The sequence below is a fragment of the Podarcis vaucheri genome, assembly GCF_965113315.1.
Source record: "Podarcis vaucheri genome assembly, chromosome: 10".
NCBI classification, from domain to species: Eukaryota; Metazoa; Chordata; class Lepidosauria; order Squamata; family Lacertidae; genus Podarcis; species Podarcis vaucheri.
Genome location: NC_138748.1, coordinates 51,387,417 through 51,411,671, shown reverse-complemented (window position 1 = coordinate 51,411,671; position 24,255 = coordinate 51,387,417). Strand labels below are relative to the sequence as shown.

Below are 24,255 nucleotides of genomic sequence, written 5' to 3'. Positions count from 1 at the left end.
ACAACTCATTCTGTGTCCTCCCATTATTTATTTTCTTCCCAGCAACTGCTCATCATGAAACAAGCCTCAAGGGATTACGGGTGGGGGGACTCTTCTTTAAGAAAGAGCCTGAAATATGTGTGTGTTGTGTGTTTGGTATGAGCAGCTGATACATACAGTAATGCTGATATATATATATATATATATATATATATATATATATATATATATATATAATGTGGGGAATGATAGAAAAATGATAGGGAAATGGGACAAAATGCATCATATCAAGTGCTCGCAAAAATACAAAGTGTGTGATTACTGTTCATGTTATATTACTAGAGGGTGCCCCCCCCGGTTCACTCTGCTTGCCAATCTACCTCTCCCCTCTCCATGCCTGTTTCCCTTCCAGACCACACCACCCTTTTTCTCAACCACACCTTTCCGTTGAGAGGATGATACATCTCACTACCCCTTCCCTGATTCCACCTTGTCTTCCAGCTACAGATTCCCTCCAAAAGAATAATATCCCTCCCACACTATTTTCCTATGTTTCTTTTTCTTTTACCTTCATCTGGTAGAAAAAGCCTCCCTTGGTCTCAGGGGAAGAGAGAGGGAATGGGATCCCCCACCCTCTGGGCAGGCCATGGGAGTGCCTCACATCCTCCTCCTTCCGAGATGACCCAGGTGGATTCCTGCAATGGCCAGTTTCCAAGTTGGTTCAGAAACTTCAGCTGGTCCTGAAGTCAGTGGCCAGGTTGTGCACAGGGACAAGATGGTTTGAGCATATACAGTGGTACCTCGGGTTAAGTACTTAATTCCTTCCGGAGGTCCGTACTTAACCTGAAACTGTTCTTAACCTGAAGCACCACTTTAGCTAACGGGGCCTCCTGCTGCTGCCACGCCGCCGGAGCACGATTTCTGTTCTCATCCTGAAGCAAAGTTCTTAACCCGAGGTAATATTTCTGGGTTAGGGGAGTCTCTAACCTGAAGTGTATGTAACCTGAAGCGTATGTAACCCGAGGTACCACTGTAATGCCAAGCTTGGCTTGGCTACACTGGTGGGCCCAATTCCAAATCCTTAAAAGGCCCAGGAACGCAATACCTCAAGGACTGCCTCCCCATATGAACTGACTCAGACCCTGCAATCATTATCTGAGGCCTTTGTTTGTGTGCCTCCTCCACGAGAAGCCCAGAGGGTGGCAACACGACAACGGCCTTTTCTGCGGTGGCTCCCTTCTTGCGGAATGCTCTTCCCAAGGAAGCCCGCCAGGTGCCTTCATTACATATCTTTAGGTACCAGTCGAAAACATTCCTCTTCTCCCAGGCCTTTGGCTAATTAAGCAATCTATGGCCTTTAAAGGGATGCGGGTGGCTCTGTGGGTTAAACCACAGAGCCTAGGACTTGCCGATCAGAAGGTCGGCGGTTCGAATCCCCGTGACGGGGTGAGCTCCCGTTGCTCGGTCCCTGATCCTGCCAACCTAGCAGTTTGAAAGCACAACAAAGTGCAAGTAGATAAATAGGTACCGCTCCGGCGGGAAGGTAAACGCTGTTTCCGTGTGCTGCTTTGGTTCGCCAGAAGTGGCTTAGTCATGCTGGCCACATGACCCGGAAGCTGTACGCCGGCTCCCTTGGCCAGTAAAGCGAGATGAGCACCGCAACCCCAGAATTAGTCACGACTGGACCTAATGGTCAGGGGTCCCTTTACCTTTACCTATGGCCTTTAAAACTGTTTTTTTGTTTTGTGTTATTATGGTATGTATTTTTATATTGTAAGCCTCCCTGTGATCTTTGAGTGAAGGGTGGTGTAGAAATTTAAATAATAATAATAATAATACATTTTTTTTGGAAGAAAGGAAACAAATCACAAGCCCAAGTTCAGGTCTAATGCTAAGCTTAGCTATGGTTAACATAGCAGCAGCAGGACCAGGGGAGGAGCAAACCAGCTGCAATTTTCTAAGTGCATCAACACACTTGGTCATCTGCATTAATTCATGGTTTGACTTAGCATTGCATGTGAACTGCAGGCAGCTCCATTACTGGAACTCAAGGACTGTCTCCAGGATTTGGAGAATATATTCCATGTGCTTAGTTGAGACAAGGGCAAATCAAGGGCTTGTACAGGCAGTAATTTTTTTATGGTCACTGCAAATTGCTTCCTCCTTAGTACTACCGTGGCATTAGCCATCTTCTTGCAATAATAATGTGATGACTGGACAAAGGTAACGGACAAGGGTAATAGCTGTGCTGTGGAGGAAGAAGCCAGTTTGCTCCATTAAAAAAAAAAAGAAAAAAGTTCCCCAAAAGGAATATGTATGCTGTAGTTCAAGAGCAGGAGAGCACTCATATTTCATAGGACAGTTGATTGATTTTTTAGGAAAAAATCTTGAGATGATGAAACATAGCTGTAGGAGTGAGAAGCTTTGTCCTTTTTCATCCAGGGATATATGATTCTACTGAAATGAGAATTAGTAAATCATAAGCTAATAGTGAGAATAGTAAGAAAGAGAAAGCAAAAACCTTACAATTGCAATGTACTTTCTGCCTTCATGCCCTTGATAGTATTGAGCAGAACCAATTTAAAGCAACCAACAGGCCTCCAATGTTTTGGTCTTCCTGTGGCACCTTGAATTTAAAAGATGGTCCCTCGTTGTTGTAGTTTCAAAGCCAATCCTTGGAACAAATCAAAATGTTAGGGTTACGTAGAGTGCACTAAGTAATTTAAGGGCACCTTCAGACATCCTTTTTAAGTACATAAGGAGAGCCTTGCTGGATGAGGCCAATGACTCCTCTAGTCCAGCATCCTGTTCTCAGTAGCCAACCAGATGTCCATGGGAAGCTCACAAGTGGGACCTGGACACAAGTACTCTCCCTTCCTGTGCTTTCCAGCAGGTAGCATTCAAAAGCCTCTAACAGTGGGGGGCAGAGTGTTGTGCATTTGCGATATGCGCTCATTATGGTATCAGGGTGGTTCTGTGTCATCCCTGCAAATGTTTTGGGACGGTGACGCAGCTTTCGTTTCCGTGTCCCGTAACTTCTTGCTGAAATCCTGTAGCTTTTTATATGTCCCAGATGTCCCAGTTTTATTGTTTTGTCTCACTTCCGTTGCGTCATAATACAAAAAAAGTATTTCAGATGAAAATAATATAACAACACTGGGTAAGGCTTGCAGAATACCTAATAAAGTAGAACGGTGTGTGATTTAAATCCACTCCCAATACACCGCTGTTGCTGTAGTGAGGTGTTGCAGAATACACCTGAAAAAATACTCTAGTCTAGAGGAGCCCCAAATGTATAAGTGAATGTCTGCCTCTCCTGTCTTTGGTCTGTCTATCTCCCCCTCTACCCAGCCATCAAACTGGAACAGTAAACAGCTTTCTGTGTTACAGAGTCATAGACATTTCCCCACCAGCCCGCAAATTCACCCTAAATAAACTTTAAAATACTGTTCGACTTTCTACAGTAGAATCCCACACAAGCAGCGAGTGATTATGCTGTGTGCTCTCTAGAGAAAAACCCTTTGGGTTTTTCCCCTTTCGTGCTCACGACACTAAAAGAAATAATAAGCACCCTTCATCAGTCTGATGGGCTCTATTTATATACCAAGTCAGGAAGGAGGGGAGAGGTTGGAGAGCTCCCCCCCCCCCGATTTAGGATTTTGACTTTTTAATTAGATTTCCTCTCTCACAATCACCCAGCTGTCTGGGTTTGAGCCACAGATAAGTGGAGCTAGAGCTGATAGAAAGAGCAGCAGGATGGGGGGGGGGGAATGAAGTAATTACTATTAGTAGAAGAGTACAAAGCATTCATATGTTTATATGCATATGTACAATTTTCTCAAATTAGGAGGGTTTCTCCCTCAACATGGGTTAAAGCCCATGTTGGATTAAAGGTGACTAATGCTAAACAATATTTTTGATCCTCATGTTTGACCCTCTGCTTTTCTTGTACACAGAAAGGGGAAGGGTCATGGCTCAGTGGTAGAGCATATGCTTTGCATGCAGAATGTCCCACTAGCATCTTCTGGTAGGACTGGGAAAGACCTCTGCCTATGGCTTAGCTCTGTGTAGTGCACAGCAGCAAAGCAAGGGGAGGAGTGAAGTGATTTCTGATCCATGAATTCACATGCTTGCTTATTCACCAGTTGCCCATGCCATCCAAAACGAGCCATGTCTGAAACCCCGGAGAGCCACTGCCAATCACTGTAGACAGTACTGAGCTGGATGGGCCAATGATCTGACTCGATATAAGGCCGCTTCCAATGTTCCTAAGGCCAAGGCACAGTCAAGGCCAGACATTCTCAGGGCCTGAGGCACTTCCCAAGTAATGGTGAAGGCTAGCCAAGTTACTCTGCACGTGATGCAGAAATCCTGCAAGCACCTCCTTCCACGCCTAGGAGTAAAGATACAACAATAAGCCAAATTAGTCACAATTTGCCACCCTTTTATGACACCCTAGATCAGCTGTCTGAGGCACTCACTCCACCCAATAGTGTTTAATTCAATTTATTTACCTATTTGAAATATTTCTAACCTGCCCTAGATCTCAAAGTGGGGTGCATATTTCATTTAAAACAGCATGCTGACACACACATTATATTATTATTATTATTATTATTATCATCATCATCATCATCATCATCATCATCATCATTTTATTTTACTGAATTTCTATACCACCCATCATCTGATGATCACAGAGCAGTTTGCCATATAAAAACATAAAAATGAATAACATAATAACAACAAACAAAAACAATAACCTCCTCACACAGTTATTATTTATTAAATTCCACACAGTAAACATTTTTTTTAAAAAAAAAAAATCTGTCACACCCAAATGCCACAGGAAACATCCAGATTTTAACTTGGTGCCAAAACAAGGCCACGGGTGGCACCAGGTGATTCTCAGAGGAGAGTATGTTCCATAGCCATAACAGGTAACCCTGGTGTTCTGCTCGGGTAATGTGACTTGTGCTTGCTAAAGTGGCTTGTGCTTCCTGTTTCTGTGGGCTGCATCCAATGTTCTCTGGCTACTAGTACAAAGGCAAGTTTTAAAGTTGCATAACAGAGAAATCCAACGTAACAGCTGCGCTAGCAGAAACTTGCTGCTGAATATATCGTACTGTTGGGCGTGCAACAAAATTTCTCGCAACCTGCTTATGCATTCTCTTTATGCAACAACACTCTGCTAGCATAAAATATGTGTAGCACTTAAGCTACCAAGTGACTTTAACTTAGTGCTGCATTGGATCCAACACAAAAGAAAAGGGAAGATGCAGATATTCCCCGTACATCTTTCTACACTTCAGAGTCTGTGGGATATAAACACATCTTTTCCTTTTAGATAGAACTCAGAAGTGTGAAGAAATGCAACACAAGCCATAACTACTACTTCCTCTGGTTCAGCTTCTGGAGAACATGTAAAGAGATTTGTCTTTTCCTGTTCCACACACCCTACACCTGTAATCTGCCATGAGATTTCGCAATTCTGTTCCTTTTGCTTTCTAAATGCTATATCCAGGATCAGAGGCACCTCTGAATATGTGTTGCTACAGAACATGAGTGAGAGCTCCGCTGCCCTCCTTCTGGGTTTCCCATGGGTTGGCCATTATGGAAAACAGGTTACTGGATTTTATAGGCCTTCAGTGAGAGGTAGCAAGACTCTTTCTTACGTTCCTAAGCTGCAAGTTAGTTAGACTTTCTCCATAACTACATATGCAGGGTGTTGCCATCTGTTCATTACTTTACGAGTCTGTCCAGCAAAATCATGTGCTGGCTGATAAAACAATGTTGGGATCTCACACAAGACAGCAAACCTTAGAACTCGACTGATAAAAAGAGTTTGTTTGTTTCACGTGTATCCTGCCTGTCTCCCATCATGGAATACAAAGAGGTTATCAAAGGTCTTGAAGGTCACCAGTTTTCTCTTGGGAATCAGCCATTCCGGGAAGGTCCCTGAACCATGATGAAATTGTGAGAAAACACACACGGTTTCTGCCAAAATATTTTGACCCCAGAATAGATCTATTGATGGCTGAAATCTCTCGCCTGCTTTTTCGCTTTTTTATTTTTGCAAGCTCTGAAAAGATGCCATTGTCAGCTTTTCCTCCCCTGGTATCTGGGATTATGAAATTTTAATTATTATGTTTTCATTCTATCCAAAAGTGCTTTATTGTGACCAGCAGGATGAAAGGCCAGAATACAGGTTTGCTCTAGGAGGGTAAACAAAATCAGGATAATGTTTCCTGCATAGCTCTTTTTCAGACACCTCTTTTCTTCTCCTAGGGTGGTAAAGGTTTCCATGGTTCTGATGTAGTTACAGTGTAATTAGAGCTAACCAGCTGCCTGTGAAATAACCAAGTGTGTTTATCTATGCAATCGGAAACAAGGCATTGTAACGGGTAAATCATAAACAGATGGGCATGCTGCCCTGTGGGGTTTGAAAAGGGGAGAGGATGACGTGGGAGGAGGAAACTCTTGCAGGATGGGCACAAATCATGGATCTTACGATCTCACTTGGAGTCAAATCCCAGTGTGATGTTTTGCACCATGGATGTCTGAAACTGTTCTGCATTAATGGTCATTCATACAGCTTAACTACAAATAACCTCCTAAACCACAATGGGCAGAATGTGGCAACAATCCTCATGAAAGGATGTGAAAACAGATTCATACAGGAAAGGGGATGTGCAAAGTTTAGCTTCCTAGAAGGGAGAGGTTTGACAATTTACTTGCCTTCTATCAAACCTTTTTGGAAGAAAGTTCTATTGAAGTTAAAGGCCCAATTTGGACGAACACTTAAGCAAACCTTCCCCAACGAGGGGCCCTCCAGATATTTTGGGTGACACCTCCCACCAGCCCATCAAGCAAGGTCAATGTTCAGAGATGATGCGAGTTGTAGTCTAAATTGTAGAATGCTGATCTAAATCACAGTGAAGCCTTAATCTTGGTCTGATGCTCTTTCCCTTTCCCCCTCTTTCTCTTTGGTGCATGAGACAAGGATACCGACAGGTTCTGTTTTCACTTTAGAACAAACCAGAGTTTCAGGTTACATCCAACTTAGGGAACTTTGGTTTGTCCTAACCAAAGCCATGGTTTCAGTTCCTGTACATTTTAAGTAATGTCAGGTTAAACAAATCACAGTTCTTCAAATTCAGATGTACTCCAAAAATAGGGGTTCTTCTAAGTGAAAGCAGAAGTTTTCACAGTCCTCCTGTGCAGAAATGGTGATGAAGATGGGAAAGGCCATGGCTCAATGAACTTCATTCCCAATCATTCTTCATCTTGCATGCCTAAAGCATGGTTCCTGGAACTATCTAGGCTGAACTGAAGTCAGCAGTTTCAAATTCACAACCTAACTTCCAGCCTTTCATGGACTAAAGCTTAAATCATACAACCCGAGGGAATCCCGTTCTTACAAACTCAGGGTCTGAAGTCAATCTCCAATGTTTTAAGCACTTGATGTAGGCAATTCTGCTTTTCGCCTTGTGTAAGACAGAGATAATGTGTACTTTATAGTTCCTAACGACATGAGCATGGAGAAGACTATTAATTATATTCATCTCTATCAAATGCTTCTAAGCACCTCAGACAAAAGGTGCTATACAAAAGTGAAGTGGCATTATAAAATGCTGTAAAACTATAAGTTCCCACAGAAATGCTTGATACAGAATTATGAAAATGAAGTTTCCCCTTGTCAATGTAAATAATAATTATTCTCTGTGGTGGAGAGTTCTTGATTTTATTTCTGTTATTATGATTACTTGCCTTAATTCCCAGGAAATCTAATCTGGATGTATTGACATACTTGCCCAATGGAAGAGAAAAATTGCTATGCTTGCTGTAGAAAACTATTTACAAATACCTATGGGAGGGCCCCACAGCCCAGCCTTGGAAGGAATGCATACTTTGCATGTGTTGGGTCCTAGGCCCAAGCCCAGGCTGCTTTTCTCTGTTACAGTCCCATTTTATGATCCTTCCTATGGTGAACCTAATGATGAAGCTGCTACGGTGTCAAAGCTCAGAAAAAACCTTTTGAGGTTATTGTTGAAATACACATTTTCCTGTAGTCTGTAAATATAGTTTGGCACTCAGAATGTGACTTGCATATGTTTTCACTGCCACACTACATTTCCCTTCAAAAGTAACAAAAGGTTTTCAAAATTCAGCACATGCCAGTGGTGAGATCCAGTTATGAAACATGACAGCTTGGTGTCAGGTTGAGAGGCACAAACTCCAGTTCCTTCAATTGCATTCGGTACTCATCAGCATTTGGTACACGTGGCTGTGTGGAACAGCAAGTCCCCCAGTGGCAGGGGCATCTCTGTGCCCCACATCTCACTACTGAAGCTGATGGGGGAAGCCTGGGCACATGAGATTTATCAGAGTGCCTCAGGTCCAGAATGGAATTGGATGTCCTGATCTGGCCAGAACAACAAATGGGCAGTCAGGGCCTGGGGATGGCCCAAACCATGTCTAAATGAAGAAGACCCCTGCTGGATTAGACCCACCTATTCCAGCATCCTGGTCTCACATTGGCCAACCAGGTGCTTTTGAGAACCCTCCCAGCAGGACCTGAGTGCAACAGCACTCTCCCCTCTTGTGGTTGCCAGCAGCTGGAATTCAGAAACATTTCCTACCTACATCTATGGAGACAAAGCATAGTTGTTGTGGCTGGCAGCCACTGACAGCCTTTTCCTCCATGAATTTCGCCCAGTCCTCTTTTATAGCCATCCTTTACAAATTCTCCTGTGGGAGGTCGGTGTGGCTTAGCAAGTGGAAACAACCACCCACTTAGGTCCCCTTCCCTCTCCTGTTGCCCCTTCAAAGCCAGACTTCCAAGCAAGGGTGCGCATTCCCACATTGTGCAGGTGTGATGGGCACTTTCTCTCCCTTCTGCCTCCAGTATCACATACAAAGGCTTGCAGATGAGAAAGAAAACACACACACACACACACACACACACACACACACACAGCAAAAAACAACAACACTTGAAAGGGAACCCTGTTCAGAATTCACATGACAGTCTCTGTTGTGTGTGGAAGGGTGGGGGGAGAGAGATGAAAATTCACACCAGTGCTGATGCCTTTTAATATAAACATAAACTTGAGGAAATGAACGTTTGATTAAACTAAACACATGGGCCTTTTATATCCACAGACCTTAATTTAAAGCGTTGTCACCTCCACGCTGCCAATGCCAGCTGGAGGAGAAATGATTTAAATTTATCGTCTGACTTCTAAGTGATTCCACAAAAGTCTGCTGAGAGGGCGACAGGGGAGGGGGTGACTGCGATAGTGAGGTGGGTGGGTTGAATATTCCTTATTTCAATACATCTGCAGTAACTACTAGAGAATGCTCATATACAGTGGTACCTCGCAAGAAGAATGCCTCGCAAGACAAAAAACTCACTAGACGAAAGGGTTTTTTGTTTTTTGAGCTGCTTCACAAGGCGATTTTCCCTATGGGCTTGCTTCGCAAGACGGAAACGTCTTGCAAGTTTGTTTCCTTTTTCTTAACACCGTTAATACAGTTGCGACTTGACTTCGAGGAGCAACTCATAGAACACGGTGTGGTAGCCTTTTTTGAGGTTTTTAAAGACTTTGATGATTTTTGAAGCTTTTCCAAAACTTTCCCGACACCATGCTTTGCAAGACGAAAAAAATCGCAAGGCGACAAAACTCGCGGAACAAATTAATTTCGTCTTGCGAGGCACCACTGTATGGCAGGAAAGTTCCAAGTCTCAACTTAAACTACAATGCAAAAACGGTGTGCTACTCAGCTGTTTGGGTGCTTTTGGGATGTATCTTCTTTTAAAAAATAAAAATATTTCCTTCAATAGGTTTCTGGGCTGCTTGCAGTTCTAGTTTTGTTGTCCTTCCCCTTCTTCCCGAGATCCTTTGCTATTCAGAATTTTCTGCCACCCAAGTTTACATTTTGTACATGCCAATCAAAGATAAAGAGATTTTTTTCTTTAAAACTGTACCTCCTTGGAGAGAATGGAAATGACTTTTTGGTGCGAGTGTGTGCTTTTAAAGAAGAAAAATGAAACCTTGTTTGTTACATTGTATGGGAATATTTAGGAGTGTAGGATCCAGTTTAAGGCAAAGAATTGCAGCTTCCCTTGTACGAAAGGCAATGCTGGAAAAGTCAAATAATTTTATTACATACTTTCTGCTGGAATAGGGTGGCTAAATATGTCAGCTCATCCCACCCTGGTGCTGTCCAGATGTTTTGAACTGCAACTCCCATCAACCCTGACCATTGACCAAGCTGCTTGTGTTGATGGGAATTGTATTAACTTGGGCCCACGATATCTTTACAGATGACCTCCCATGGCACAAACCAAGTCGATCTTTACGATCCTCTGGGCATGGGACAAGAAGTGATTCTTCTAAGCTAAAAAAAAGAGAGTGACTCAAACTCATTTTCATAGTTGGGAGTACTTTCAGAGTGAAGTGCACCCCAACACAGCAGGATGTGCTTCACTCCCCAGTGAATTGACAGACTTAGGTTTGTCATGACTAACTTGTTCCATTCATTTTAATTAACATTAATTTATGTGGGGCAATCATGGAAAGTATTTCATGAGCCATATAATTGACAAGTTACAATTTGTTTTCATGAATTTCAAGGGTGTAAACCCAAAGCCAACATAGATGTGGGAAATTTCCTTCTAGACGAGGGTAGGGCAGACTCCAGGCTTGTCTGGTTCACTTTGCTTTGTACCAGAATGCCAAGATCTACCAACCAGCCAGGTACAATAGTTAGAATTAATGTACAGAGTGCAGCTAGCCCATGAGTTTGTTTTCAGACCTCAACCGATCACACAGCCGTTCCTTTTCCGGTTAGCTTTCTTCATTTCAGCAGGCTACCTTAGATAGGAAAAGTTGATTTGTTATTGAGATTGTCTGGAGTCAGAAACTCTTGCAGACCTTCTGCAGATGACCCAAACACCACATTTTACCTTTTGCCCACTCCTCTTCCAGACAGTTAAGTGTCTCTTTTTTCCACGGATCTCAGCTGAATCCTCTACATCAGACCATTGGTTTATAAATAAAAAGGTCTGGCAAGTAAAACAAGGAATTCTGTTGGTTTTGCTAGGTGTTTAAACATTTCATTCATTGAGCAACAGTGAAATGGTGGAAATACACAAAACTAGTTTTAGAGAGGGGGAGAATTCTCTGAAAGTGGTATTAGTGGAGGAGCAGTAGGACAAAAGCCAGTATTAAGTAAATGTCATGTTTCCTTCCTTCCTTCTCCCTCCCCTCCCTTTTACAGAGTCCTTCCTTCTTGCAAACTGTAGGATTTTAGATTCTTTATTCTCAGGTTTAGGGATGATTTACATATCCATGCATGCCTTCTTGTGATTGCAATGCTTCATGCTGTTGGAGCAGTGAGTGCTTTTATGTCTCCTTTGGGAACCCTCCATTCATAAAGGGAAAAAAGTAGTACATCAAGGAGAACATTAGGCCCATCTGCAGTACTGTATCACCTTAAACAGCCATGGTTCCCCCTGCACCAAAGAATCATGGGAACTGTAGTGTACAAGGGTTTCTGTTAGGAGACCCTTATTTCCCTCACAGAGCCACAGTGCTGAATGTGGTTTAACAATCAATTCCTCTTCCCAAATAACTCCAGAGTTCCCTGCGTGAAGGGATTGGGAATTGTAGTTCGGCGAAAGGAATAGGGATTCTTCTGACAACTCTCAGCACCCTTAACAAACTGCCGTTCCCAGGATGCTTTAGGGGAAGCCATGGCCATTTAAAGTGTTGTGAATCTGCTTTAAACTGGAGGGGGCCTTAAACTGGAAACCGCTTTCCCACACACACTATATTTTCTTTAAGTACAGCGGTACCTCGGGTTAAGAACTTAATTCGTTCTGGAGGTCCGTTCTTAACCTGAGGTACCACTTTAGCTAATGGGGCCTCCCACTGCCGCCACCATGCGATTTCTGTTCTCCTCCTGAAACAAAGTTCTTAACGTGAGATACTATTTCTGGGTTAGCGGAGTCTGTAACCTGAAGCGTCTGTAGCCCAAGGTACCACTGTAATGAGCTTTAGAAATGGGAGAGAATTCAAATGTTCAAAAAGACACCTGTGCTCTGAAGTGGTAGAGTCTCAGGGGGACCGAAGTGTGTGCTTTTTATGAATACGTACATGTTTTTATAACATAGGAACATAGAAACCTGCCTTATATTGAATCAGCTCCTTGGTCCACCTAGCAGGGTTCCCAGCAGGACTGTTGCAGCCTTGCTGGAGATTCTGTGCATTGAATCAGGAACATTGGCATGAAAAGCATGGTCTCTACCATTGAGCAGCAGCCCTTCCTCTTCACAATCGGCCATCATCTTCCTTCCCCACGATTCTCACAGCTTCCATACTTCTAAAAGTCCAACCTTTGCATTTTAGGTGGACTTTAAAAATCCATTATTACCGTCTCTCTGCAGTCTCTTTAAACACAAGACCTGGTTAAGGGCAAAGCCCTGCTGCAAAATACTGTATGTGTGAGAATCCTGCTCGGTCTGTAACCCCTTGCATCTATCAATAAGGTTATTGCAAAAGTTTGCAGTGAAGCACCTCTAATGTTGCCTAACATTATCAGGTTTCCTTGACCTCCGTTGGCCTGAGTATGAAATAGAGATGGATCTAGTTTTGTTGGTAGATTATCCTGCTCCTAGAAGCTGGCAAAGGTCAGCTGTCCAGGCTGCATTCTTTGATCTCTCAGTAGACTTTGATCCATGTGATCAAGAAATATTGCTGGCATTTTTGCTGACCCTGGCTGCAGTCAACAGGAATGCATTTCAGGGAGGAGGACAATGAGGTCAATGTTGATCCTAAATATTCTTCTACAGTGCTGGATTCTGTGGATGTGAATCAAATTTAGAGTTGATTTACGCACACCCTCACACTTGCTATCACACTTGATTTGCAAATTTGTGATAAAGTCGTTATCTTGGACTGTGTTAGGCGAGACCCAGGCGCAAATCCACTCTCTGTTGGGAAGCTCAAGCAGTGACTCTCAGCCTCATGGGGATTTGGATGGGCTGGGAGGGAATTGTGTACTGAGCAGTGGGGATTAAAAATGCAATTACAAAAAACGAGGAAGCAGAAACAGAAAGTGTACAGATAATTTGCGCATTCTCCCTCTATGCTTTTCCTGCATGTCACGTGGATGTGTCATTTATGGCTCTCCCTGTCAAAGTGAAGACGAGTGTATTTACCATTGTGGTGGCAGCACAGTACATAGGGGCATAGGTGGGAAACACATGTGCAATCTTGATTCATGCATTGCTTCCTTTCAACATGTGAAGCAGATAGGAACGGGCCCTCATTTTTCCGCAAGTTCCGTTCTCCACATCGATTTGGAGAAGTGTGAATTTTGAAGGATGGTTGTGTTTCAGTTTTCATAATCATTTCAAGAAGCGCAGATTGATAGATTTGTCCTTAAATGTGAACTCCACTGAATTCCTCCCCCATTCCCAGGTCCATATTCAGCAATCATGGCTGGATGGAGTCAAAAGGATAAAGTCCCCCAGGGGTGTGTCTTCACCCTTATCCATTCCTGCTCTTGATGGTGAAAAAAGCCACATAAGTCACTCTTTGCTTTGCTGCCTCATTCCCCTCTCTTAGCACTAGGTCTGCTTCTCCTTTGTACTTTTAATAATGTGTGAGACGAGATCAATAAAGTATGCAACAAAGCCAAATTCACAACTGAAGGAACAACAGACCATCTTGGATCCCATGATTAAGCCCATATGGGCTCCCTCAAATCTTCATAGAACGTTTGGCTTATCTGAGCAGAAGGTGTCTTGTAGCAGTTTATCCTACGTGAATTTTTAGGAGAGCCTGCTAGAATTCCAAGTACTCTCTGCTTGATTCGTCAAGGTCTTGCGTATAGTTTTGCTGCCCTCGCCTGGTAAGACAGAGCTGTAATTTGTGCTGTTGAAGCAATTTCCCTAGAGGAGGAGGAGGAAGAGGAAAGGGAAATTACTCATATGCCTCTGGGCCTTTCCCAGCGGCAAAAGTGGGCAGGAATAAATCAGGATGAAATACTAGAAAAAATGTGGAGTTCTGGGGGGGGGGGCAAATATGCCACCCACACGCGTGTATTCATCATGGGAGTTCGGACGGCGGAATGCATAAAATATAGGAATGCAGGAAGCTGCCTTTGACAGACCAATTGGCTCACTACTGCCTACACTGACTGGCAGCAAAGCTCCAGGGTTATCAGCAGAGGTCTTTCCAGCCCTGCTGGAAGATGCCAGGGACTGAACCTGAGACTTTCTTCTTTTTTTTACAGAAGTATGTGTAATGTCTCTCGTGTTTTTTCCATGTAACATTTTTACACATCAGTTTCATTTGTTGAGACATTAGTGGGGGGAAAGGGGTGGAGGTGGGGGGAGATGGGTGGGGTCGGGTGGCGATGTTTCTATTTTGCTTAATGTATGTAGGGTTTCGTGTCAGCGTTGCTGATGCCAGTTCTCTGTTGTTCATTTGTGTTCCTTTGGTGGTGAGAGAGATTGGGGTTGGCCTATGGTGTGGTAAGACGCCTTTACCCCAGTATGGCTCCCCTTTATCACATACACAGCCCAACAAGACAATGGCAATAACCCACCAACAGCATACAAATCAATATGGCTAACCTGATCCAAAACACCCACCCACCCCACGAGAACCTGAGAGCTTCGACATGCAAAACAGATGCTCTGGGCCTCCCCCTATGTGGGTGGGGTAAGCAGTAAAGTCTAGCTGGCTGGGAGATTGTCTTCTTCTGCATCTTTATGATGGTCCTCTATGGTGGTTCTTTCCACCTTAAGGGGTCTCATCAGAGAAAGTAAGGTGGAGATAAATATCTTAATAAAACATAGTAAAAAATAATTACCCTCACACCCACCTTTTACAGGGTGTTCCTGACTACGAAAACATACATGAACTCCCCTACTTGGATATGGTGATAGCAGAGACTCTGCGCATGTATCCACCAGCGTTCAGGTTAGTAGAAATCCCTCTTCCAGAATCTGTCATGCACGCTTTCTCAGGCCAGGACTAGGTATTCAGAATCTGGCAGTGGCTGGATTGCTGCAGCTGTGCTTTATTTTGATTTCAGTCCTGCCATTTGATCCAGAAGGATTGCCAAAGCAAGATTGTATAACATAATACAATATAAAAACACGGGGGCTGCTTTAGCCCCGTCCAAAGGCTTAGTGTTGCTCTGGGATTGGCTGAACAGGTGCCGCTGCAGAGAGGAGAAGGGACAAGATGTCTGGTGCGTAATTCCTTCAAAACAAGTGCTTTTTGAGCCCTGCAGGGCCGAGATCCTGTGACTGCGTAGCCTGTGCCGAGGCCAACATTTATTTATTTTATTTTTCTTAAAAATGTCTACCCTACCTTTTTATCAGCCAGGTTGCCTACGCTGCTGACATTTGATTTTGAAACAATGCAAAGATGAACTTTCAAAACAGACTGAAACAAAACCTAAAAATATTCACAGTTCAAACAGCAGCAACTAAAAATAGAAAGAGGCAGGTTCATCTTATCTGATATTAAAAAGCTTGAGAAAGAGTGGACAGTTGTAACCTGGTGCCTAAAGGATAACAAACACCAGTGTCAGATGAATGTGGTTGGGAAGAGACCAGAGGTGGCTGCTGGGATTCGCAGGACGATGAGTAAGTCTGCAGGCTTCAACAGGCTGATGCAATACTCTGTGAAGTGCTGGGTCAGAGTGACTCAGCAGGAATGTGATTAGCTATCACCTGTTTTAAAAGGAAAGCTTGTTCAACAGTAATTGTGGTTGTGGCATGGTTGTGCTGTAGTGTGGTGGTGCTGTGGTGGAGAATATTCGTTTGCAGGTACTCTGTAAGAACTGTTTTTGTAAATACTTGTATATAGCTCACATTAAAAAGACTGTGACATTGGCCTGGTCCTTGGTGAGGAAGGGGAAGCAAAGGTAGCGGGACCTGGAACAAGGCCTCCTCTGAGGATCTTGGCATATGGGACATGGCAATACTTAAAGATGCGCTTGCCCTCAAGCCGTTTAGAGAGATTTTAGAGCAGAAATACAGCTAAGCCAAAAGGGCACCCAAATGATGCTGACATATCCAGAGGTGCACAACTGGGAGGCAGGGTTTTCAGGGGTATGGTGCGCAGAATGAGGGAGATCTCACATACAAAAAGCCTTGCTGGATCAGGCCAGTGGTCCTTCTTAGTCTAGCATTCTGTTCTCACCGTGGCCAGCCAGATACCTGTGGGAGGCCCACAAGCAGGACTTGAGCTCAACGCTTCCTCTCCCATCCTGCAGTTTCCACCAGCTGGTATTCAGGAGGATACTGCCAGGAAGAGCTGCTGTGGGTGCCATTTCACCCACACTACCCACCCACTAGGGACACGGGTGGTGCTGTGGGTTAAACCAGAGCCTAGGACTTGCTGATCAGAAGGTTGGCAGTTCGAATCCCTGTGATGGGGTGAACTCCCGCTGCTTGGTCCCTGCTCCTGCCAACCTAACAGTTCGAAAGCACATCAAGTGCAAGTAGATAAATAGGTACCGCTCCAGCGGGAAGGTAAACGGCGTTTCCGTGCGCTGCTCTTGTTCGCCAGAAGCAGCTTAGTCATGCTGGCCACATGACCCGGAAGCTGTACGCCGGCTGCCTTGGCCAATAAAGCGAGATGAGCGCCGCAACCCCAGACTGGACCTAATGGTCAGGGGTCCCTTTACCTTTACCTTACCTACCCACTGGAATTGACAAGGGGATGTTCCTCCCACTTGCTGCTGCTCTAAACACACACACACACACACACACGGGGAAATATATTTTTGTTTCCTAACTACGCTTTGAAGTGTGCTGGAAAACAAACCGGAAGCCAATGGCAGTCCTTTTTAGTGTCAAAATATGCTCCCTGCAAGCAGGTTGCCAAACTAAGTGATCTGGGCAGCCACATTATCTAAGCAGCCTCCTCTCTCTCTCTCTCTCTACCTGGAAGTTTCCTTCTCAGTGATCCTAGCCATGCTTCCCTCGCTCAAAGCAGCCCATCCTTGAAAGGTTTACATGCAGAAGCTTCTCCAAGTACGTCTTCCCTGTGCATTTGTCTTCGCATTCTTGAAACGTGCCACCTTTGCTCTTGTAGGTTCACCCGGGAAGCAGCAAAAGACTGCTTAGTTTTGAAGCAACGTATACCTGCTGGTGCTATAATGGAATTTGCTGTTGGACACCTCCATTACAATCCAAAGATCTGGCCGGAACCTGAGAAGTTTATTCCCGAAAGGTATGTGGTCTGTTGTTTACTGGATCAGACCCAGTAAAGTCAAACCCTGTTTCTTACACAGCTGATAATGTGAAAGAGAGATAGAAATAGCTCACTTGGTGGGCCTTGATTTCTCCGTTACTTCTTCTGTAGGACCAAGGATTACGGTGCCCTCTTACTTTTGCAGGCTTTGGCCAGCTTCACGTGAGCAGTTATTTTAACCAGTTTCTTATAGACCAGGCCCAGGTGTCAAATGCTGCCCTGCAGACCCCTCTCTGGCCCTTGAGATTCTCCCCAGGCCAGATCCCCACCAGCCTGGCTTCACACCCTTCTTGAGACTTGTGTCCTTGAATTCTGATCCGGACCCTTGCTGGCTTGGAGGGAGGATTGACAGGGGTGTTTATTAGTAGAACTTTACGTTCATTGATACACCCAGCTTAGCTTCTGGCTCTGCCCACCCCTAGCCTAATGCACTTTTACTCCCACTAAGATCTAGCCTACATGTTGCTGTTGGGTCACAGACACCCAGACAGTGATGTCTGTAATGTAGCCAGCTGGGATAGCTCAACTGGTAGAGCACAAAGACTGTTAATTTCAAGGTGATGGGTTCGAGACCAATGCTGGGCCAAATATTCCTGCACTGCAGGAGGTTGGACTGGATGACCCAACTCTACGGTTCTGTGAGTGCTGCTCTGCACTTTGCCATTAGGTACAGGATGGAAATGCTGGTGCAAATACTTTTTTTCACAGTACTACTTTCACCCTCGGTGGCTGCTGTATGGGGGTCCTGAATCAACCATCTCCTGTGCTATCCTAATTCTGTACATATTCCCATAGTACTTTTGGCCACCACACAATAGTTTCTCTTGGTACGCATCCCTCTAGATGAGAGATAGGGAATGTCTGAGGCCCTCTACATGCTGTTGGGCTCCAACTTCCCCCAGCCCAGCATGGCCAACGGTTAAGGTTGATGAGAGCTGTCATCCCACATCTGGCAGAGCAAAGCTGTTCCTTTCCCCTGCTGTAGATCTCTTGCTTTCTATTGAAACTGGCAGGAGTGACGACATGGTGTCCTTTCCCCATTAGGTACAACTACCATTGTCTCCAGAACCTGCTAAACTGGGAAGATGCATGCATGAAAGGGGCATGGCTGGCTACTTAAGACTTCGGGAACAGGCCCCCAATTTTGCACATGCTAATTTATATGTAGAGATGCAAATTTAAGCTGTTGGGGTGGGTTGCACTGTGGGTGGGCTGGTCTTGCTGCCCCACCCTTAATCTGTTGGCAAGAGGAGCTGCTTATGTGTTTATTAAAAATGAAGAACAAACGGGCAGATTAATGTGGCTGGGGTCTCACTGGCATTCCATTTTGCTTGCAAGATGATCGGGCACACTACAAAGTGAAAAAATACAGTTTTAAGGTTTTTGGTTTATTTTAATCAATTGGTTTTCTTGCCTCACAGGTTTACAGCAGAGGCCAAGCTGCAGCGTCCCCCACTTTCTTACCTCCCCTTTGGGGCTGGCCCTCGTGGATGCATTGGCACCCAGCTGGCTTTGATGGAAATAAAGGTGGCATTTCTGAGAATCTTGCAGAAGTTTGAGTTCAAAGCCTGCTCCAAGACAGAGGTTTGTAGCGATTCCTGGAACTATGTCTCTCTGCTCAGCGGAATATTATAGAGGGGAACTGTGTGTTGGAATGGGAGTTGTTTTTACAAAGGAGAAGTCTTTCTTTGTCTGCCTTCAGCACTGTTGTGCGGATCTCTACCCAATCTTTTAAAAGCAGATTTGGCACCCCTGTCTATGATCATAAGTGGAGTACTGCAGGATGGGACCAAAGATCTACCCAGTAGAGCATCCAGTTCCCCAGAGTACCCAACCAGACATCAATGGCAGTCCAATGCGAAGCCCACAAATAGGAAATGAGCACATATTCACTGCATCTATATTCCACCTTTCCTCTAAAGAGGTCAAGGTAAAGGACTCTCCCCGCTGAATCCTCAACAACCACCCCATGAGTTAGGTAAGGCTGAGAGTGATTAGTCAAGGACACCCAACGAGCTTCATAGCTGAATGGGGGATTTGAACCTTGGTATCCCAGCCCAGTGCTCTAACTCCCTACTGTAACCTTCATACTTTCTACACTCATGGAACTTATTTCAGCATTGACACTTGGGAATGAGGAACCTCTGCAAAGCTACCATTAACCCATTGCATATAGCTGGAGATATATGACTTATAGGGTGTGCACAGCAGGAAGCTGGCCAGGTCTAGCGTAAGGTTACCAGACATCCCCGTTTCCTGGGGACAGTCCCCGGATTTACAAATCAGTCCCCTGACAAAATCCATTGAAGTTTAAAAGTGTCTCCAGATTCATTGAAAAAAATCTGGTAACCTTAGTCTAGCTTCCCCTGCCATCTCCACACACTAACTGAGAGTAGACTCTCAAACACACCCAACACAAACCCAGCAGAAGAATGTTACAAAGGAAGATTGGTTCTGCCCAGTGCCTCCCCCCCAAAAAATAGGTGCGGGTAACTCACCATGAAGTTGAAATATATAAAAACATTGTCCAGTAGCACCTTAGAGACCAACTAAGTTTGTTCTTGGTATAAGCTTTCGTGTGCATACACACTTCTTCAGAAGCTTATACTAAGAACAAACTTAGTTGGTCTCTAGGGTGCTACTGGACAATGTTTTTATATATATTAAGGAACATTTAGCCCTCCAGATGCTGCAAAACTACAGCTTCCATCAGCCCCAACAAACATGACCCATGTCTGGGGTGGTGAGAGGTGTAGCTCAGCAACATCTGGAGGGCCAAGATGTTCCTCACACCTGTTCTAAGGAGACCTGTCTGGCATTTACTGAGCAGTGGCTTAGGGGAAGTGTACCTCTTAACTTGCTTTTTGTGTTCCGTTTCTGCACCCAATCCAGATTCCTTTGAAGGTGAAATCTCACATGACACTCGGACCACAAAATGGAGTCTACATCAAGGTGGTTCCTCGATAGAGCAAAACGGCCAGCAATCTCGATGTGCCTTCTAGGGAGATGCCAGCTTGCTGTGTGATGTATGACTGCTGCAAACTATGTGCTGGAAGAGCCTTCCCCCTTTTACCTTCCTTGAAAATAACAGGTGCCTATTTGATTCTGCCATATCTTAGCTGGGCCAGAAAAGATCTGTAAGACAGCCTTGTATTTAAGAACTCGCTGAAAAGCCATAGCCAACCAGGAATTCCATGTGGGCAAGTGAACTGAGGGAGAGGGTGATTTGCCCTCCTTACACCAGCCCATTTGGTAAAAGGCACTGTAAACAACTAGGCTAAGAGGCTGGTATCCGCCATTTCGGTGTTGGGTGCAGAGCAGGCTAACTTTATCAAAATTGCAGGTTACTACTTTTTTTTTGGGGGGGGGGGTGCCTTAAGAACTAATGGCAAAGTTCGGAATACAGGTAGGCTAATGAGCTAACACTCCCTTCCAAACCGAAAGCCAGTCCATACACGCAACAAAACAGAAGAAGCAGTGCAAGAGATCTGCAATTCTTGCTCCACTTCTGCTGCAACATGGATGTGGATGCTCGAGATCCACTTAGCTTCCGTGATGACTTGTGCTATTTTTCGAGTGTAAATAACTATTGACTTGTGCTGGCATGTTGATCAGGCAACTTCTCCTAATGGTTGTCTACAAGCAACAGCAAAATCAGGTTCCTTTGTCCTCAGCTGGTGATGATAATGCGCAGGTTCGATCCCCGTAAGGAACAGCTGCATATTCCTGCATTGCAGGCGTTTGGACTAAGCGATCCTCAGGGTCCCTTCCAACTCTGCGATTCCATTACATAATTAGCAGTTTGTGATCTTTAAAAAGGAAAACTACCTTACATTTTCTTAGAAGAGAAGTTCCATGACAATTACAAGAAATCTTAGGGATGCCAAATTGCCCTATCCAGACCAATTCCTGCAATTCTACAGGGGAATCTCAGGACAAAAAGAGAAGCAAATTTTCTGATGGGAGGTCAGAAAGCAACGTAACATGCGATGCAGAAGGCCAACTTCTGCAGAAAGGGCCTTGGGATGTAATCATAACCCCACTTACTAGGAGCAAGTGCCACTGAATTCAATACTGTTGGGGAAATATCACAGTTAAAACCCAATACTTTGGGTGCTGCCTGGAACGGCCAATAGAATCCAGACATCAATTACCAGTAAAACAGGGGAAAAAATTAGGTTTTACATGGCCAGTACTACCTTAACCAGCAAGTACTATGGAGTGGTACACCAAATATGAAAACAGCACAAACATTTATACACTTACAAGCAGAAGGGCAGTTATGACCATATCTGATGCTTGTACTGGTTTAATCATGAGGCACAACAACGTTATCTTTCTCTCCTGCCTTTGTACTTAACAGTTATAGCAATAGTTCCTGCATACATGTTGTTCTGTTCTTCTCTCATGGTTTTCTTGCAAGCACAATCTTCACAATCCAACCAAGCCCTTCTCTCACACAATTCAGTTTTCATTGTATAATCACAGAATCAGAGTTGGAAGGGACCGCAAGGGTCATCCAGCCCAGCCCCCTGCAATGGAGGAATCTCTTTCATGCACTACCAACTGAGCTATCCCCAAAATCAATAATTTCTCCAACAATAGGATGTGTACATCTGAGTAGACATGGGTAGCCATAGCAAGAACAGAGGACATTATTTTCCAACTAGAACTGTTTTACCTCTAGGTGTCAAAATAAGAGAAGAATTTTACCCCTGAAGATGTTTCCCTTTGGACCACATCAGCGAGGCCAAGGGCACAGGACCTCCACACACGCTGCCCAGGCTTGTGCCCCAGGGAAGTCACTTTAGTGCTGCTAACACAGTTGTTTGACTTCACCCTTGGAGACACACTCCATTGCCTCGTGAGACAGACGGGTGCCAACAATCAGGCAGATTGCACGTCACTGACACATTTTCATTTTTGAGATGTACTCTGAAAAACTTTTGGTTTTCCAAAACAGGCCAGAGTTTGAACTTGGTTGTGTGCATGTAAATAAATAAATACAGTGGTGCCTCGCAAGACGAAAAGAATCCGTTCTCTGATTCTCTTCGTCTAGCGTTTTTTTTCGTCTTGCGAAGCAAGCCCATTGACGGATTAGCGGCTTTTAGCGGCTTAGAAAAAGGGGGGGGAACCCGCAGGAACTCGCAAGACATTTTCGTCTTGCAAAGCAAGCCCATAGGAGATTCGTTTTGCGAAGCACCTCCAAAACGGAAAACTCTTTCGTCTAGCGAGTTTTCCGTCTTGCAAGGCATTCGTCTTGCGGGGCACCACTGTAAGCAGAACTGGCACCCACCCTATGCTACACTGACAGTATTTTATATACTTTGGCCTCAAATTTAAGTGCTATCCTGGAGCTAACCAGACCAAGGAACAAGATGGAGCAATTTGTTCTGTTTATCCAAGTAAATTCTTTGTGCAGACATCCTAGGTGAGTGTCTGCAGCACAGGTATGCAATTGATTATAGCTATTTTGAGAAAATAGTTACAAATCCACATTGGCCCCGATTAGCAGAAAATCTATAGCAGGCATGTCCAAAGTCCGTTTTGGGGGCCTAATCTGGCCTGCCGGTCAGTTTAATCTGGCCATTGTGGCAGTTTATTAACTTCAACAACTTCAATCCTAAGAAAAGTTCAACAACTTCAATCCTAAAAAAAGGTTAACAACTTTGGTTGGCCCTTCGGTCAGCCCTCACGGCCCTTCACTTCATCAAATCTGGCCCTCTTTGAAAAAAGTTTGGACACCACTGATCTACAGCTTCTTACTGTTTTCTATAATAGGAGTGGAATGGTTTGTTAGGTTTGGTTTCCCTAGGGGTGAAAAGGTTACTTAACAAATGAGTAGCAACTGCAAAACTGCAGCCATTTTATACCACAAGAAAAACCCCAAAGTAACCTTTCCCCCTCCTTTTGGAAAGCAGAAAATTTATGTTCTGTTATCTTCTGTTATCCACTATTCCACTGCTTCACGCTTTTTTCTCCCAAGGCTGTCTCACTTCTGGGATCAGAGCCAACTATGAAGGATGGGTGTGGGGAGGTAATTCTGTTAACCAAGTGCAGGGAGACAAAACAGGTGAAGCTTGCATCCTCTGCATACCCCTTTTTGATATTTGCATCAGGCATCTCCTCCTAGCCCTCTTCTGATGCCTGAACTAGACAGACATATATGATTAAAGATCTACGGCTCAGCCACAAGGTAGATGGCAACGAGAAAGTCAACACATCACATTAATTTGTTCATTGGATAATTACAGCATGCGCAGTAAGCACTATAGACATGGCAAATGGCAACACAACTTCTGAAAGATCAAAGTGTCATCAGTTTCAGGGTGGCAGAACTTTACTATGAAACTTCCACATTAAGATCTCAGGGAGGAGGAAAAGGGGGCCAAAATATAGATGTTTTTGGGATGTGTGTTGTTTTGGCTGAAGTCTGCTCCATACAAGATGCTTTTCACATGGTTTTGTGGCTAATTGCCAGAAAGAAAAGCAGAAAACCTGTTGCTGTGACAGAGTGATTATTTTAGTTGCTATGATTATTACAATGAAGCATCTTCAATGGATTCTTCTGTCTCTGCTTTAAACTGCACATTTAAAAATAATTGGGGAAAGGAACTGTGCTTCTTCATAGATGACTCTAACAATAGTTTTCTGAGTAAACAAGCATTTAAACTGCTATTATTGATAAATGTGAAGCATTTGTATATTTGCTTTTACTGTCTAATTGACAATTTTTTACATTTTTTACATTTACAAAATAAAGGTATTTTGAAAGAGTTCGTATATACTTTCTTTGTGGTGCTATTTTATCCTTTGGCAGAGGTAGCCCATCTTCATCACAACTCTCCCCAAACTTGCATGGATATCTTTTTCTTGTAGCCCTACAGAGCACCTCTGACTGATGGGCAGTACTTTCTCCTACTGGAAACATCTTCCGTGGCCCCAATCCAACTCTAGCAGCATAAAGTTATATGTAACTAGTTGCACC

General features: G+C 44.1%; 1 protein-coding gene across 4 annotated transcripts in view; it reads left to right on the top strand.

Moving 5' to 3' along the window:
* The window catches only part of TBXAS1 (thromboxane A synthase 1), a 207,933-nt gene extending 186,134 nt beyond the window's left edge, over nt 1–21,799 (top strand). For all 4 annotated transcript variants that reach the window (XM_082240544.1, XM_082240547.1, XM_082240545.1 and 1 more), the window contains exons 11-14: nt 14,890–14,978; nt 17,109–17,246; nt 18,689–18,851; nt 20,160–21,799. In XM_082240544.1, coding sequence (XP_082096670.1) covers nt 14,890–14,978; nt 17,109–17,246; nt 18,689–18,851; nt 20,160–20,234 — 465 coding nt within the window. In that variant the 3' untranslated portion in view covers nt 20,235–21,799. The remainder of the gene's footprint in view (nt 1–14,889; nt 14,979–17,108; nt 17,247–18,688; nt 18,852–20,159) is intronic.
* Nucleotides 21,800–24,255: the final 2,456 nt, after the last annotated feature.